Here is a 16,249-nt window from a genome sequence, read left to right as displayed (position 1 = left end):
CTACAGCTAGGTAGAACTTCATAAATAATAGCTCTGTAGAGAGTCATCTTTTGATGGCATGGCTCTGAGATCTAAGATGTAAATTCTCTTTCTCTTTTTAGCCTTCCCTACCCAGAATTGTTTTGAGGTGAGCAACCCAGTCTCTGCCTCATACTCGGGTGGTGGAGGGAAGGGGATCCTGGGAAAACTCCTCTTTGCCTCTCAGTGACATGTACAACTCTAGGAAATTTAATCTATAGACCTTTGGGGGATTATAATGGCGGGCCTCGAAGGAGTGAAGTGTTAAAATTTCATTACGATTTTTGAAAATAGGCATTCAAAGTCATTTAAAATGAGGAAACAATATTCATAACTATCTCTTACTTTACACGGGCTACTTGTCCAGTGTCGCCGTCAAAAGCTTGAAATTTTCCCATTATTTGGCTTTGGCTTGATTTTTCCATGCTCTCACTAGTGTGAAATCGGATTATGCTGCTTTTAAAATAAATGCCTTCTTTCACATTTTTCACTTTGACTTTGATCGGAATGGATGTAGGCTTATATTTATTCTTAACTGATTTGTGAAAAGCTGCTTTGTTAGTGACAAAAATGCTGAAGTCAAGATTCTTCATTTCTTCATAATCTACTTCCTAGAAAGGCAAAATCAAAGGGAATACTTTTAAAAGGGAAAACAACTAGAACACACATGTGTGGTTTTAGTGTCAGATTATAGTAATTTAAAACATGAAAAATACAGCAGTACTGAGTAGTCCAACTCTTATATTGGTACCATGTCATTAAAAAGTCTGTCAATTTTGATGTTCATAAATGTTAAGGATGTTTAGGAAGCATCCCCAATTTATTTAAGGTCAAAATCATTTAAAATGTATACATTTTTATTTTTAGCAATCTGAAGTGATTTTTTTTCCTTAATAAAAAAAAGTTAATGGACATCCAATATAAGTTAATATTCCTTAAAATGTGTTCCAGGGGTTTGTTCTGATGAAAAGGGCTACATAAGTAGCTGAAGCACTGCCAGCTCTATCCCATGGCATATCATAAAACCGAGACCTCCTGTAGAAAAAACAACTATTTAGCTTTGTTAAGCCCAGGGATTTTCAAATTTGTTTAAACAGAGAATCTAACCCCCTCCTTTTTAGCATAATGTCTATTAATATCTGGTTTGCTATTAATGCCATAAAAGATTAATCCTCCTCTAAATACTTTGATCTTTGTGAATTGTGGTATTTATTAAGTACATTTGATATAATCAGTTTATCACTCTATGCATATTTTATGTTCCAATTTGTCCATTTCCTTTTTTAAAACATTTCTATAGTATTCTACTATTTAGATACACTTAATTTACTTAGCCATTCTGTTATTAGGCATTTCGACTATTTGCAGTTAATACTGCTCTGAACGTTTTTATACAAATTATTTTTCCCCTGTTGAGCTACAGAGGGAAGAAGTACCCAGTCAAAGTTTATGTAGGTCCTGTTGCTTTTTATTTCTAGTGGTCCTGACCATTTAGATGTACTGACTGACCATTTTTGCTGTTTCTTCAGTATATCATTAAATATATTACATGTGTTTACATGAATTACTGCAACGTTCACTTTTGTTTTTGGATGATTTATTACAAAATCCGTTTTCCTCTCTATAGAGTTCCGGATATATAACTTCTGCCCCCTTTATTATATGGGTCACTGTGGTGTTGGGACAATAACACAACACAAATTGACTACAGAAAAATACACTCTTTGTGACTGCAGAATCCTTGTGCTAGTTATTGTCTTTTTAAGTTGCTCTTGCACTTCACACACTTATTTTGATGGTATGAAGTATGCCGGATGAGAAATAAAATCTTTCAGCCATATGTCATTAGTATTCAAAGACCATGGAAGAACAAGACAGTGGTAAAAAAAAAAAAATGAGCTAGGTACTAGCGACATAAAAACTGTTTCATAGTGTTTGTTATAAATAGCCAGCGTGGGGCTTCCCTGGTGGCGCAGTGGTTGAGAGTCTGCCTGCTAATGCAGGGGACACGGGTTCGAGCCCTGGTCTGGGAGGATCCCACATGCCGCGGAGCAACTAGGCCCGTGAGCCACAACTACTGAGCCTGCGCATCTGGAGCCTGTGCTCCGCAACAGGGGGGGCCCGCACGCCGCGATGAAGAGTGGCCCCCGCTTGCCACAACTGGGGAGGGCCCTCCCACAGAAGCGAAGACCCAGCATAGCCAAAAATAAATAAATTAATTAATTAATTAAAATAAATAAATAAATAAATAGCCATTGTGCTCCAAAGGGAATGGAAAAATTTTCAGCATCAAGAGCAATGTATGAGGGCATATACCTCTATTTTTACAACTGTTAGCAAATTTTATCACTCCCATTTTTGCTATCTTCAATAGCATTAAAGATACTAAACTTATTTGTTAACACAGCTGAGGCTTTTTCTCATGTGATGATTCACTATCTCTGTTTCTACAGTTTAAAGTATCTATTCTTCTCCTGTATCTTTTTTAGACTGCTTTATTGAGGTATGATTTACCTACAATGAAATTTACCCATTTTAAGTGTAAAACATGAGGATGTTTCATAAGCTTATATGGTTTTGCAAATATCAAGACTGTTGGTTTTAGAACACTTCCATCACTCCCCAAAAGTTCCTTTTTGCCTATTTGTAGCCAACTCACAACCCACCCCAAGCAACCACTGATCTGTTTTCTTTATAAGCGCTTTTTGCCTTTTCTAGAAATTTCACACAAATAGAATCATACAGTACATAGTATTGTGTGTCTGTATAAAGTATGTTTTTGAGGTTCATCCACATTGTAGCATGTATCAGTACTTCATTTCTTTTTATCGCTCAAGAGTATTCCATTGTATCAATAGACCACATTTTATCAGCTCACCAGTTGGTGGACATTTGGACTGTTACCAGTTTTTCATTATTATGAATACAAGCCACTATGAACACTTGCATGCAAGTTTTTTTTTTTTGTAGACGTATGTTTTTATTTTTCTTGGGTGGATACCTAGGACTAAATCATTAGGTCACTGGATAACTACTCTATGTTTAACTTTTTATAAAACTGCCAAACTGGCTGTAGCATTTAATGTTTCCACTGGCAATATATAGGAGTTCCAGTTCTATATTCTTGCTGATACTTGGTGTTGTCAGTCTTTCTTTGACTGTAGCTCATTCTAGCAGGTGTGCAGTGGTAGCTCACGTAGTCTTAATTTGCATCTTCCCTAATGACTAATGATGTTGAGTATCCTTTATGCACACATTTGCTATTTGTATATCTTCTTTATCTAACTTCCTTGTCCATTCAGTTGAATGAAATCTGATTACCGCCTTTATAATTTGGAAGTGATTCTTTATACAATTGCAAAAGTAAATTTGTAATTTTCTTCATCTGTTGCTGTCATTTTAATACTAAATTTACTATTTTTTTTCATGCCCCCTTTGATAACCCCTTTTTGTGCTACCATGGTGCATTGAGGATATTTCTATTATTCATCACTAAGTGATTGTTTCTCCTTATGTGTATTACTGGCTTTTTATCTCAGGCATCTAGCATGGTTGCACCTATAATCTATGACTAAAAAGTATGCTTAGTTCTGTATAAGCAGGTAAATCTATTTCATCTCTGATGCCATTATCCATGTATTCAGTAATCATAAAATGTGTCTTCCCTTCAAACATGAGCTAATCTTTTTCTATTTTCCTTTGCTTTACAAAAAGTAATCTAAATGCATACAGTAGCCTATTGATAAATGGTATCAATAATTATTACTATGAAACCTCAAGTTAATTTTTCTCTATTCGGTTATACATTATCATCATTCCTCTTCCTGCTATTAGGGTTTACCTACTATGCCATATATTAAGTTTTGTAAAAATGTGGAAACCTCTGGAATCAATTTTTGTCTGTGACTTAATGAAACAGTATTTGGAAAGCTGTAGCTTTGCTTTTTATTTTAAAATCTGATAAGGTAATTCTATCATAAACCATTTAAACATACACTGATATTCTTCTTTACTTATTCTGTTAGATGAAGATCCATCCTTTAAGTTTTGTTTAAGAAATTCTGTGGGAGTAAGGGTTTTAATTGTTTAAGACCCATATGTTTAATAACACTATTAAATTTTTGTTCATTGATTCAATTAAGCACACTTATAACACTGTGTTTCAAAATGTGATCCTCCTACTACTGACATTAGAAACACAAAAAGTGTAACCACTTACTAACCACAGAAATTGGGCAAGTAGGGATGGCTCTTATCTCTACAACTGTGGTGCCAGTTAACTGATTATGAAAAGTACTTGTAAATATGTGGAGCTCAAAATATATCAGTCCCCTCCTCTGGACCAAATTCTCCCATTCCAGTTTTGAACACTAAGTACTTACCTTAATAAGGGTCACGATTCCTTCATTAGTTTGAGTATCAGTTTCTATGTGGAAATAACCCCCTTCATTTCCTGATGCAAAAGTAAAATTGGCTAACCAATTATCGGAGCCTACTTCATCTGCATCGAACACTTTTATGCGTAAAACTTCTACATTGGCTTTGTTTTCTTCAACTGTTCCTTCATACTGCAAAACATAAACAGGCAATTTTTATTCTGATGTAACACAAACCTAGGTGATATATTTTTAGCTTATGACTAAAATATACATAGGCATGTTTGTTATAAAAATAATAGTTACCACTTTATTTTCGACTACAGGTATATTGTCATTGACGTCCAAAATACGAATCTGAACTTGAGCTTGTTTTCCTGGTTTATCTGTTACTTGTCCATTGCCATCTCTTGCTTCTACCGTCAAAGTATAGCTGCTGTGTTCCTACAGGGCAATAAAAAATACCCAGCTGGGGTGAAAATGAATGGCTCTGTCTTTCTGGTTTTAGTTCACTGTATCATCAAGGGAATGAACCACAGTACATTTTATTCATAAATAAGTTTCATGATCTACTGTTAATCCTGTGAAGATGCTGTTTATTTGCCATCAGAGTTTTTCTAAAAGTGCAGAAAAGCCCAATGCAGTTGTTGATATCGAATTCTTAATTATGTCATTGGTGACATTTATCAGGAGATGAGTCTCTCCTTATAATAGTCTGAGCACAAAAGAGTGCGTTCAAAATGTAGTTTGCGCTACACTGGAAGTGATGGGACCCTAGGACTTGGCTTTTTCTATCCCACACATCATTTTCAGCTAAAAGTTAAGCCAGGAAAACTTAATCCCCCAAGAACACTTGACCAGTGAAGGCAAAACTTGGTGAACTTTGTCCATACATCCCGGGAGATTAGATTCTTGGAGAACGTGTCCTAGAGAATAACGTCTCAGATATTACTCCAAAGGGAAGCCTCTCTTCCACGTGGTCCCCTTCCGATGGCTCCATTCAGTGTGGGTGTTGTTTAAGGAGCCGGGCAGCCAGTGCCAATACCTGGGGACCCTGTGCAGGGCAAACTGGAGCCGGGCAGCCAGTGCCAATGCCTGGGGACCCTGTGCTCAGTGAGAGGCAGGACAGCAGAGGCTTTGGAACCAGCTGGCTGGGTTCCAATTCTGACTTACTAGCTGTGTTGGACACACATTATCCCTTTGGTCCTTGGTTTCCTTCTATGTAAAGTGGGGGTAATTGTATCCGCTTCACAGGGTTTACAGGTGAAGTTAATTTGAGTTAATCCACGTAAAAGGCTTGGAATAGCACCAGGCATGTGGTGAGTGCCCAATAAGTGACAGCCAGTATTTTCTGGTTAAACTTTCCAGAGACAGAAGCTCATTAAAAAAATCACACTACTAAATCAAAATAGTACTTTTCCATTCTCATTTTATGCAAAAAGGTAGAGTAGAATTTTAGGAGTAATAATATGTTTTAATTTTACGAAGACCTTGATAGGAATGTTGAGCACTATCCTCTCCGTCTCTGGCCAGAGTCAGATCATTTTTCCAAGTAATACAAAACACGCTGACTGTGCCTGGATGATGATTTATATTTGACGATAATACATTGTTCTTAGGATCATCAACATTTTACTATGCATGCTGTTAAGACCTTTATGTATGTAGCATTTAAAAAAATTCTCTCTCCCTTTTTCAACTAAAATGTTCCCTTTGACTTAGAAACAAAAAGTGAAATGTTTGAGAAAGCACCCTTTTTAGGAAACTGACTCAAATTTTCCTCCAATTTGGGATTTACAGTAACTCTTTCCTTTACAAATACTTCTATTACGCTAAATAGGACTCCTATTTCAAACTTTTTTCCTCTCTCTGTATATGTATTAGTAGTACGAAAGATTCCTGACGTTTCATTATAGAGCCACAAATTAAGGAACATTGCTTTGGAACTCACTAGCAAACAGATCGTGACTGGAGAGGCCCTAGGACAGTGCTTATGTAATTTTGAATTTTTTAGCAGCCACATTTAAAAAAGTAAGAAGAGGGAATTCCCTGGCAGTCCAGTGGTTAGGACTTGGTGCTTCACTGCCGGGGCCCATGTTCAATCCCTGGTCGGGGAACTAAGATTCCGCAAGCCGAGTGGCGTGGCCAAAGAAATAAATAAATAAACATAAAAAAAAGTAAAAAGAAACAGGTAATACTAATTTTAAACAAATATATTTCATTTAACCCATGGTATCCAAAATATAATCAATTCAAAAAGTGATCAACAAAAAAATTATTAAGGTGATATTTTACACATTCTTTTTTTTCATACTAAGTCTTCCCAATCTGGTGTATATTTTCCACTTACAGCACATCTCAATTTGGACTAGTCACATTTCGAGTGGTCAATGGCCACATATGGCTGATGGCTACCATATTAGACAGCACATCCCTAGAGAAGGATCATTCCGAGTTATCCTATGAGTAAGTAACACAGACCAAAGTCAGAAAATTAGTAAAGAAATAGAGAATAACCTGGAAAGATAGAGGAGAGCTGAAAAGATGAATAACATAAAATATTAATTTACCTCTCTGTCCAAGGTAATACTGGTTGTATAAACCTCTCCTGTATCTTTATTTAGGTAAAACAATGGAGAATTAGCAGGCTTCTGAGATACGAGTCTATAGGAAATTTTAGAATTCGGAGTGTTGGGCTCATCTGCATCTGTTGCGGTGATTTTCATCACGAGTGTATCTGGCATCAGAAACAAAGGTGTCCAAGATGAAACTCAACCTTTAGCACACTTAATGTATGTTATTATTTTATTTATAATATCAACTTGTTCCAAAAAGGATTCCAGGTATTTATCAAAATCAGTTTACCAAGATCAAAACATTTAATTGTTTGAGGAAATAAGTGTGAATGGAGGTAGGAGTAGGAAAAATAAGGTGAGGGTGAGGCTGAGGTTAGTACATACAATTCTTAGGATGAAGTCCTGAACATTTGCTATAGGAGGGTCACAAATTTGTTTATAATAGATCTAATAACCCATACAAAGAAAGAAGAATGAACAGATACAAATACATGCTTATTAAAATATAAGCAATTCAGGAGAAGCATAGCTATTCTTTACATTCTGATCAAAGAGAAATCTCTCCAGCATTTAACACTTGCATTGAAGTCTGACAGCTGAAACAATATGTCAAAGGTCAGCAAACTACTGCCAGCGAGCCAAAGCCAGCCAGCCACCAGCTTTGGTGAATAAAATTTTATTGGAACACAACCATGCCTATTTGTTTACATGTTATCTATGGCTGCTTTCCTGATACAGACTAAAATTGAATAGTTGCTATAGAGACCTAACCTATCACATCAATCTACCACATCTGTTTGAGGGTAAAAAATTTATAACAAAAAAGCAGTTCCAAACCTAGAGCAATACGTTTATTATTATTTGTCCTGTGGGTAATACTCAGCCTCCACTAAGACAGAGGTTTCAGTGTTCAGTTACACAATGGGGATAAATTGGCCTTGGATATTCATTCGTAAAAAAAAAATAACCTCTTACTTGCTGCACTCAGCTCTTCAACAGACCCAACAAAGACGTCCTGTGTGAACACTGGCTCATTGTCATTGATGTCAAGAACTTTAATTCGGAGTTCTATTGGTTTCTCTAAGTTGTTTCCTTTCTCATCCAAACCATGACCAATTAGCTGAAATCACGACATAAATAATAGAAGGGATTAGATTTAAGCTGAGGTCATTCAAGTACCATAGTTTCAAAACAATAATAAAACATATCATAATTATTACCCAAGAAGAACTGCAAACTAATAAATGTAAAATTGTTCTTCTTACCAGAAAAAATGGTGTTTCTTCTCGATCTAGAATGGTGGTAACGTTCAATTCTCCGGTGTCTTTATTAAAGACAAACACACCAAAAGGTGGCTCTGTGATCCCTTTTCCAGTGTATTTGTATGTAATTTTTAGTTGTTTTTCTTCTGCAAGATCAGAATGTATCTAACATAAAAATAAGAAAGGAATGCCTCAAGTTAAACTCTCTATAGCTTATAGGTAATTGTTTTCAATGGAAAATTTCGCTCTGAAGCTGTCAGATGTTGATGGGTCGAGGGTGGGCGGTGCACAGGTGCTCCAGAGCAGAGGTGCTGGTGTCAGAGGACCTGGTTCTGGTCCTGTCTCAGCCACTCACCAGGTAGTGATGCTGAGGCAGTTACCTACCCTCCTGTGTCTCAGTGCTCTCATCTGTAACCTGAAGAGACACTACTGCCTACCTCTCAGGGTTGTTATGAAACTAAGGTATCATTAGGGGGGGTACATCTTGGTGGGGGTGGATTTTAAATTTAGCACATAAGGTAAAAATTGCAGAGTCAAAATCACCTTCATAACTCCGTTCAATCATCAGGACAGTATGAATAAGGCATCCTTCCATAGAAGGGTTAAAATAGTCAAGTGTTTGCCTGCTTGGAATGCTTCAGCAAATCAGGGTTTCTAACCTGCTGGGTCTTCTGTAGTTAACACTTTCGCCCTCTATGAACAGCTTTATTTGTATCTCTAATTCGTTTGTTTGTTTGCCATTTCTGTATCTCTCATTCTTCATTAGTAAGTGTGTCTCTGTGGTCTCCTACTGGATCCTCAATTTCTTTTCTTCAGACATCGTTGAAGCCATCACCACCCACCTGCCTAGCCAATTCTTTGTCCTGAAATCTCAGGATTAGCTACACATTCTTCCCAGAGGATTCTCAATATGCACTGGGGCTGGGGGTTGCTGCTGAGAATGATCAATGCGGCTCCAATCTCCTGCTACAGCTGCTCTGCTCCAAGAGTGGAACGGTGATCCTGGGGCAGCCCATGATCACTTTTCACCGAGCTTCTCTCTCTGTTTGTCTTTCTTGTTCTCTGTGTTTCTGTTTGTCTGTCTCTCTTTTTTTGCCAAGTACATGCATATACACACACAACACATGTGTATGTGCATATACATATATACTTCAGTATTTATAGAGAATATTCTAGATCTCTATGTGCTAGTTATATGTATTATATAATTTCACTTACGTTAAAAATAAAACCAAACTGTGTGTGGACATAACAGTTGGTTTGTATATATACGTATGCATGTAAGAGTATGTAAGTATATACATACTTATGTATTTCACAAGATCTGGAAGATACTAAACTGTTGACAGTATTACTCCTAGACAGAGAATTTGGAAAGTTGGGGAAATACAAGATCTTTTGCTTTTTATGTACATTTTACTCTGAACAACTTTTTATTTCACTTTTTTCCAGCTTTATTGAAATATAATTGACATAACATTGTGTAGGTTTAAAGTGTACAATGTGATCGTTTGATACACATATGTATTGTGAAATATTTACCACAATAAGATGAATAACTTTTATAATTAAAATTAGTAAGAATAGCTAACACTTATTGAACCCCAAAGAATCAATGCATTTTAGGGAAAGAATGTGTGAATGACTCAGATATCTCATCAAACCAAACCAAACCAAACCAAAGCAAACCGAAAAGCTTAACTCCTTATATACGTACTATTATGTAAAACCGTAATTAAACATTTAGATTTTAGAAGGCTTCTATGAAAACAACATGCTGCTGGAAAAAGGAAAGTGTTGTCTTCTGTAGCTGCTCTTTCTTTTAAGGAGCTCATCACGTACAATGTTTATAAGATGGGAAAGATGAAGGTACAACTTGCATATGAACAATCATTCATTCACACAAATGTTTACTGAACACCTACTGGATGTTGGCACTGCTCAGGGCACAGGGCATGAGCTATGAGACCTAAGGTCTAAGCCCCTGCCCTGGGGGAGCTTACACTCTACTGAGGGAACCAGACAACAAGCAAGCAATTTATGACATAATGTCCTGGAGGCGAATGAGCTATAAACTGAGCAGAACGAGTGAGGGGACCGAGATGGGGTGAGGCCAGGAAGGGAATTCTTTCAGGAGGTAACTCTTGGCTAGAGGCTTGATGCTGTGAGATACTGCAAATATCTGTGGGGAGGGGGTTCTAGGCAGAGGCAACAGCAAGTGCTAAGGGTGGGAGGCTGGAATGGCTTGTGTCAGCTTAGGGAGGTGGCAGAGTGGGGGCTGGGGGCTGATAGGAGCTAAGGTCAGAGAGGAGGTCAAGGCCAATGAATCCCAAGAGCTCTTGTAGGCCGCAGTGAGGAGTTTACTCCTTCCACTGCAGTGGGCAGCTGTTGAAAGTGTCTCACTAAGGGGATGCTTTGATTTGTCTTTTCCAAAGATCACTCTGGGGCTTCCCTGGTGGCGCAGTGGTTAGGAATCAACCTGCCAATGCAGGGGACCTGGCTTCGAGCCCTGGTCCAGGAAGATACCACATGTCATGGAGCAACTAAGCCCGTGCGCCACAACTACTGAGCCTGTACTCTAGAGCCAGTGAGCCTCAACTACTGAGCCTGTGCGCCACAACTACTGAGCCTGCGAGCCACAGCTACTGAGCCTGCGTCTAGAGCCCGCACGCCACAACTACTGAAACCCTCGTGCCTAGAGCCCGTGCTCTGCAACAAGCGAAGCCACCGCAATGAGAAGCCCACGCACCCCAACGCAGACTAGCCCCCACTCGCCGCAACTAGAGAAAGCCCGCATGCAGCAACGAAGACCCAATGCAGCCAAAAATAAATAAATAAAATAAATAAATTTATAAAAAAAACCAAACCAAAACAAAAAACCCCCCGAAAGATCACTCTGGCCGCTTTCTGGAGAATGGACTGTGGTGGGGGGAGGCGGAGGCAAGAGTGAAGGCAGGGAGGTGAAGTCGGGGCACTTTTGGTAACACAGGTCAGAGCTGACAATGACTCGGACAAGGAGGGTGGCAGTGGGGAGAAGTGGACAGACCTGGAATACATTTTTGGCATAGAACTGACAGTACTTGCTACACTTTTGAAATACTGGGTAGAATTATGGTGCCGTTTACTGAAATGGGTAGAACTTATGGACAACAGCTTTTGGGAAAAATCAAGGGTTCAGACTTTGCACATGCTAAGTCTGAGATACATATTAATAGAATTACCATATAATTTATCCAAAACAATGGGCATTTTGAGAGTGAAAGGGGAGTTACTAATGATTAGGCTAGGACAATGGCTACAAACTCAGACTGTTTCAGGCAGGATGTGTGGTCACCCTACCACCTATTAGATATCAGTTCTTTTCATTTTGAAAACTACCTTCATGGGTGGCAGAATATGCAACTCTGGTATAAGAATTATTTCAAGCCGAAAGCAATTGAGAAGAAGCAGATACAAGAAAGCTCTCTGCCCTCCCCCTATTTGCCTAAGAGCAGGACATAAATTTGTAAAGGTGCCTCTCCACCCTTCTCTATGAGGAAGGACAAAAGTTAATCACAGGAGTTAGATCCTTATCAGCCTGGAGACAGGACCAGAGGAATCCACAAAACAAACCTGACTAACTAGCTTTTTCTCTTATTAGTTGCCCATATAGTTGCCTTCCCACAGTTTGCTGCTCCTGGAGATTCAAGGTCCTTTTCGTCTTGTCACTTCTCTAAAAATTTATTGTTCTTTTGCTAAGTAGCTATATAAACCCAAATCCTAACCAAACCTTTGAGTTACTCACCTCTGGGTACTCCCATGTGCTACATGCGTGATAGACATGTTACTAAGCTTGTTTGTTTTTCTCTTGTTAATCTGTTTTTTTGTCAGTCCAACTTCCAGGGCTCCAGCCAGAGAAACTAGGAGGGTGGTAGGAAAAAGAACACTGCCCCGCCCCCAACACATGATACTATCTCCTTTTGAGCATAGTAACACTCTGTTAAACAAAGATTCAACTAGTGCCAGATTCAACTCTTAGTTGAATCAAAGCCCTACATTATATATATATGTTCACCAATAATGCTGCATCTTCCAGAATGGGAAAGAGGCTCTTCCAGGTGGTATCTGGAATATTAAAACCTCAGTAAGTACATCATATAATTTTCCTAAAATTTTAAAGTGAACATGAAAGTCCTCAGACCACACTTTAGCAATACGCATGCATTTCCTGTTCCTCTTCAGAAGGTACCTTGGCAATCGGATTCTTCCTGGACAGATCCTCTCCTTCCCGAAGAGCCACAGGGGCAGTGAGCCAAGAGCGCTTTTGCCTCACTGAGTGAGTATGTTTAGGAAGCAGCTTATTTTCATTTCTTGAGTGTAAGACCTAAAACAACAAAATAATGCCCCCAAATGATTAAGTGCCCTAAGACATTAGTATGGCATCCTGAAATTTAGTAAAAGTTGAAAGGGGGCTGTGCAAATTTAAAGGTATAAATTTCATAATTTTTTAACAGGCTTCATTGTCAAAGAGGAAATATATACACTCTAGCAAACACTATATACCTGAAGAGCTTGTTTCCAAACCAGTAAAGCAGATTTTTATCAGTTAGAAGAGATCTCCCAGAGTGAAGAGCTAAAAAGGTAGAGTAATTGAGTGATCTTACAAATGGGCAAATTAAAATTAACATACCAAGTCAAGAATTTTTTTCTTACTGACTGAAAATGAAGTTTTATTTTTCTGTGGTGGCTTATAATTTAAAAATGAATTACTAATGTTTTAAGACTAAATGTCAGCAACCTGTTGATAAGATATCAATTTAACTAAAACTAGTGCAAGTGTCAGTTAATGAATTTATTGTTTTAAGAATGTTAAAGGATTAAATCACCCATCTTTGGTTTATCAAAAACTTTAGGTAGAAAACTATTCTATAAATTTTCAGTTGTGCTTTAATAGATGAATATATATTTTATCCAAGGAAAATTTTAATACAGCTGACCTAGTATTTTAAGATCAGAAATGATTTTTACACTAGGTTTACAGTTTTACTCATTTTGTTGCTGTATATAACAAGTATTTTATTTCAAAATATTTACACTGGTTATCACTAGGTCACTGATTTTTTTCTTTGTTTTTAGTGGAAAAATTCTTCTATAATTAAAAAAAATTAAATTATGTATCAAAACATTAAAATAACATTAAAGTTTATAATGTAAAAATGTAAAACATCCTCCTACTTTTTCCACTCATACTTTGGAGCATTCACTGTTAACAGCTTGATAAATATCTTTTATGATCTTTTCTTATGACCTTACATCTGCACATGTAAAAAGGTCTCTTTTTTTATAAAAATGCAATTATACTGTACATCTCATTGTGCCCCTTGATTTTTTTTTTTAAGGGTGATTCATTATTTATTTATTTAATTTTATTTTTGGCTGCGTTGGGTCTTCGTTGCTGCATGTGGGCTTTCTCTAGTTGTGGCGAGCGGGGGCTACTCTTGGTTGCAGTGCGCAGGCTTCTCATTGTGGTGGCTTCTCTTGTTGTGGAGCATGGGCTCTAGGTGCATGGGCTTCAGTAGTTGTGGCACGTGGGCTCAGGAGTTGTGGCTCACAGGCTCTAGAGCGCAGGCTCAGTAGTTGTGGCACACGGGCTTAGTTCCGCAGCATGTGGGATCTTCCCAGACCAGGTCTCGAACCCGTGTCCCCTGCACTGGCAGGTGGATTCTTAACCACTGCACCACCAGGGAAGTCCTGCCCCTTGATTTTTCATTCAGTACCTCATCATGGACATTCTTCCATGTACCATAAATTGTTTTACCATTCTCTCATTGATGGACATTTAGATTGTCAAAATATGCTGCACAGACATCCCTGGATAGATGTTCCTGTGCATGTGTTTGAGTGGGAATGGCTGAGTCTGAGGTTATAGGGACAGAGTAGGATAATCAAGTAGTTAGCTCAGAAATCCCACTAGGGGATTGTAGATAGAGAGAGAACTTTAGGGGACTTTGGGAGACCCCAGTAAGTTAATGATCATTCAGGAAAGCAATGGAAAAATCCTGAAACAAGCTTGCTTGACTCATAAAGCAGAGCAAGTCACTTAGCATCAAAGCCAGATTGGCTTGCTTAGCAATAAAACCATGCAAAACAGAAGCATGAGACATGCCCCAAAACAATCAAACACTAGTGGAAAATAAGGCCTACAACCTGCCCAGTGATGTCAACAAGTTAATGACCCCTAGGACATGCTCTCTGCACACAAGAAAACAGTAATTTATGGAAAGGTGACATTTCAAAGTGAAAGACCCTCATTGTACTGAGACCTGAAATAATTTTTCCATAGTGCCATGACGGTCCTAGATGCACCATATAGGGTCAAAAACTCCCCCGCCCAGCATGTAGGAGGAGTTAATGATTGAAGACTCAAAGAATGAAAAAGAAGGTGGTCTTCTCCCCCTCCCTCCTCTTCCTCTGATTATAAAAATGTAGCCCACTAAGTACTCGGAGCAGTGCAATGCTTGCCTGCTCCGTTGTAAGCCTCACAAGTGTCCTAGTCTCTAATAAATCACTTCTTATTTATCACTTTGCCTCTCGCTGAATTCTTTCTGCACTGAGACATAAAGGACCGGAGCTCCCTGGAGCCCCCCCGAAACGCCACCTAGCAGTTTCAGCAGGAGTGTGTGTTTTCAATCTGGGAAAGGCACAACTGTCTTCCATGAAATTAAGCCCTTGAGTCCAAAAGACAGGAATAATCCCCTCGGTTCCTTACCTCTAAATGCAGTCCATCTCCAAAGTTAAAGCAGATCTGGAAAATAAAATTATTTGTGGTTTAATACAATTTATCACTCAATTCAGCTTAAATACTTTGTTAATGAATAACATAGTACCTAGGATATTATAGACATTAAAAAAGGGGGGGGGGTGTGTTTAACCATTACTATCCATCTTTGTCAAAAGGAAACAAATTTTAATTTTCCCCTTTGCTTCCCACCATGACCAGGGCCAGAGAGAGGAACCCATATTCTTTTATATGCATACTCCGTCCCCCAGGAAGCTCAGAACACAACTCATATCTGAAAAACAAAGACACAAACTCTCCTTTTGAAATCTTAGCCACTCTCTGGTCCTTCCCTCCTTACCCTGTGGTTTTCACCTCATGTTCTCAGGGACCCACATACCTTTCCTCAAGGCCTTTAGGGTGAGATGCCCTCCCCCCCATCCCCCGCTAACTCCCATCATGCCCCATAGTCGGGTCACACATGACTGCCCATATTCAGACTTCATTCCTCAGCTTCCTCGGTCCTACCAACTCTTTTCTTTGGTTCTTATCAAGCACTCTGGACTTATATTACACATCATTATACAGAACTAAATACAGTTATGTTTACTCTAAATCTGCACAACAAACCCCCATCCTGCCTTTTGACTTTTGCGGCACTTTGTTTATAGTCCATTAATCTCCTCTTGGCTTCCCTCTTCTCTTGGTTTAATCTGAACCAGCACTTCTAACAGGGTAGCCACATGTGGCTATTTACACTTAAATTATTTGAAATTGATAAATTTGCTCAATTGCCGCAAGAGGCAAGTGGCTTAAGAACACTTCCACCATTGCCAGCCATTCCAAAGATATTGCCAATGACTCAGGGATGCTCAATCTCTTGATCTTCTAATATTCCTGCCTCACTTTTTCCCCTAACTCTGTAAGCCTAACTATGATTCTTTTTGACCCTGTACTGACATTGCTAGAGAGGGCCAGAGAGATTGAACAGACCCGTCACACATCCATGCTCCCTCCACAGGGGTGATGTTTGTTTCTAGGGTGACTATGTATGTTTACGTTTGCCCAGGCAAGTCCTGTTGTGCAGGCATCCCATCTGTTAGCACCCCTTTCATTCTCCAAAGTGTGCTCATTCAGACCATAAATTATACAACGGCCTTATCTTTGCTTCTATCTTTGCTTCTTGTATTGCATCCCTATCATACCATCCCAAACTTCCAGGCAATACCCCAATCACATTGACCACACTTCTGAACCCAC

General features: G+C 38.7%; 1 protein-coding gene across 1 annotated transcript in view; it reads right to left on the bottom strand.

The window, feature by feature from the left end:
* The window catches only part of DSG2 (desmoglein 2), a 48,575-nt gene that overhangs the window by 15,878 nt on the left and 16,448 nt on the right, over positions 1–16,249 (bottom strand). Inside the window, exons 2-9 of the mRNA XM_059894340.1 lie at positions 14,981–15,016; positions 12,461–12,595; positions 8,236–8,397; positions 7,946–8,090; positions 6,965–7,131; positions 4,701–4,838; positions 4,401–4,586; positions 364–629 (exon numbers count right to left, since the gene is read on the bottom strand). Of these exons, the coding sequence (XP_059750323.1) occupies positions 364–629; positions 4,401–4,586; positions 4,701–4,838; positions 6,965–7,131; positions 7,946–8,090; positions 8,236–8,397; positions 12,461–12,595; positions 14,981–15,016 (1,235 nt within the window). The remainder of the gene's footprint in view (positions 1–363; positions 630–4,400; positions 4,587–4,700; positions 4,839–6,964; positions 7,132–7,945; positions 8,091–8,235; positions 8,398–12,460; positions 12,596–14,980; positions 15,017–16,249) is intronic.

This window comes from Balaenoptera ricei, chromosome 14 (genome assembly GCF_028023285.1).
Source record: "Balaenoptera ricei isolate mBalRic1 chromosome 14, mBalRic1.hap2, whole genome shotgun sequence".
Lineage (NCBI taxonomy): Eukaryota > Metazoa > Chordata > Mammalia > Artiodactyla > Balaenopteridae > Balaenoptera > Balaenoptera ricei.
This window is presented reverse-complemented; position numbering and strand designations above follow the sequence as displayed.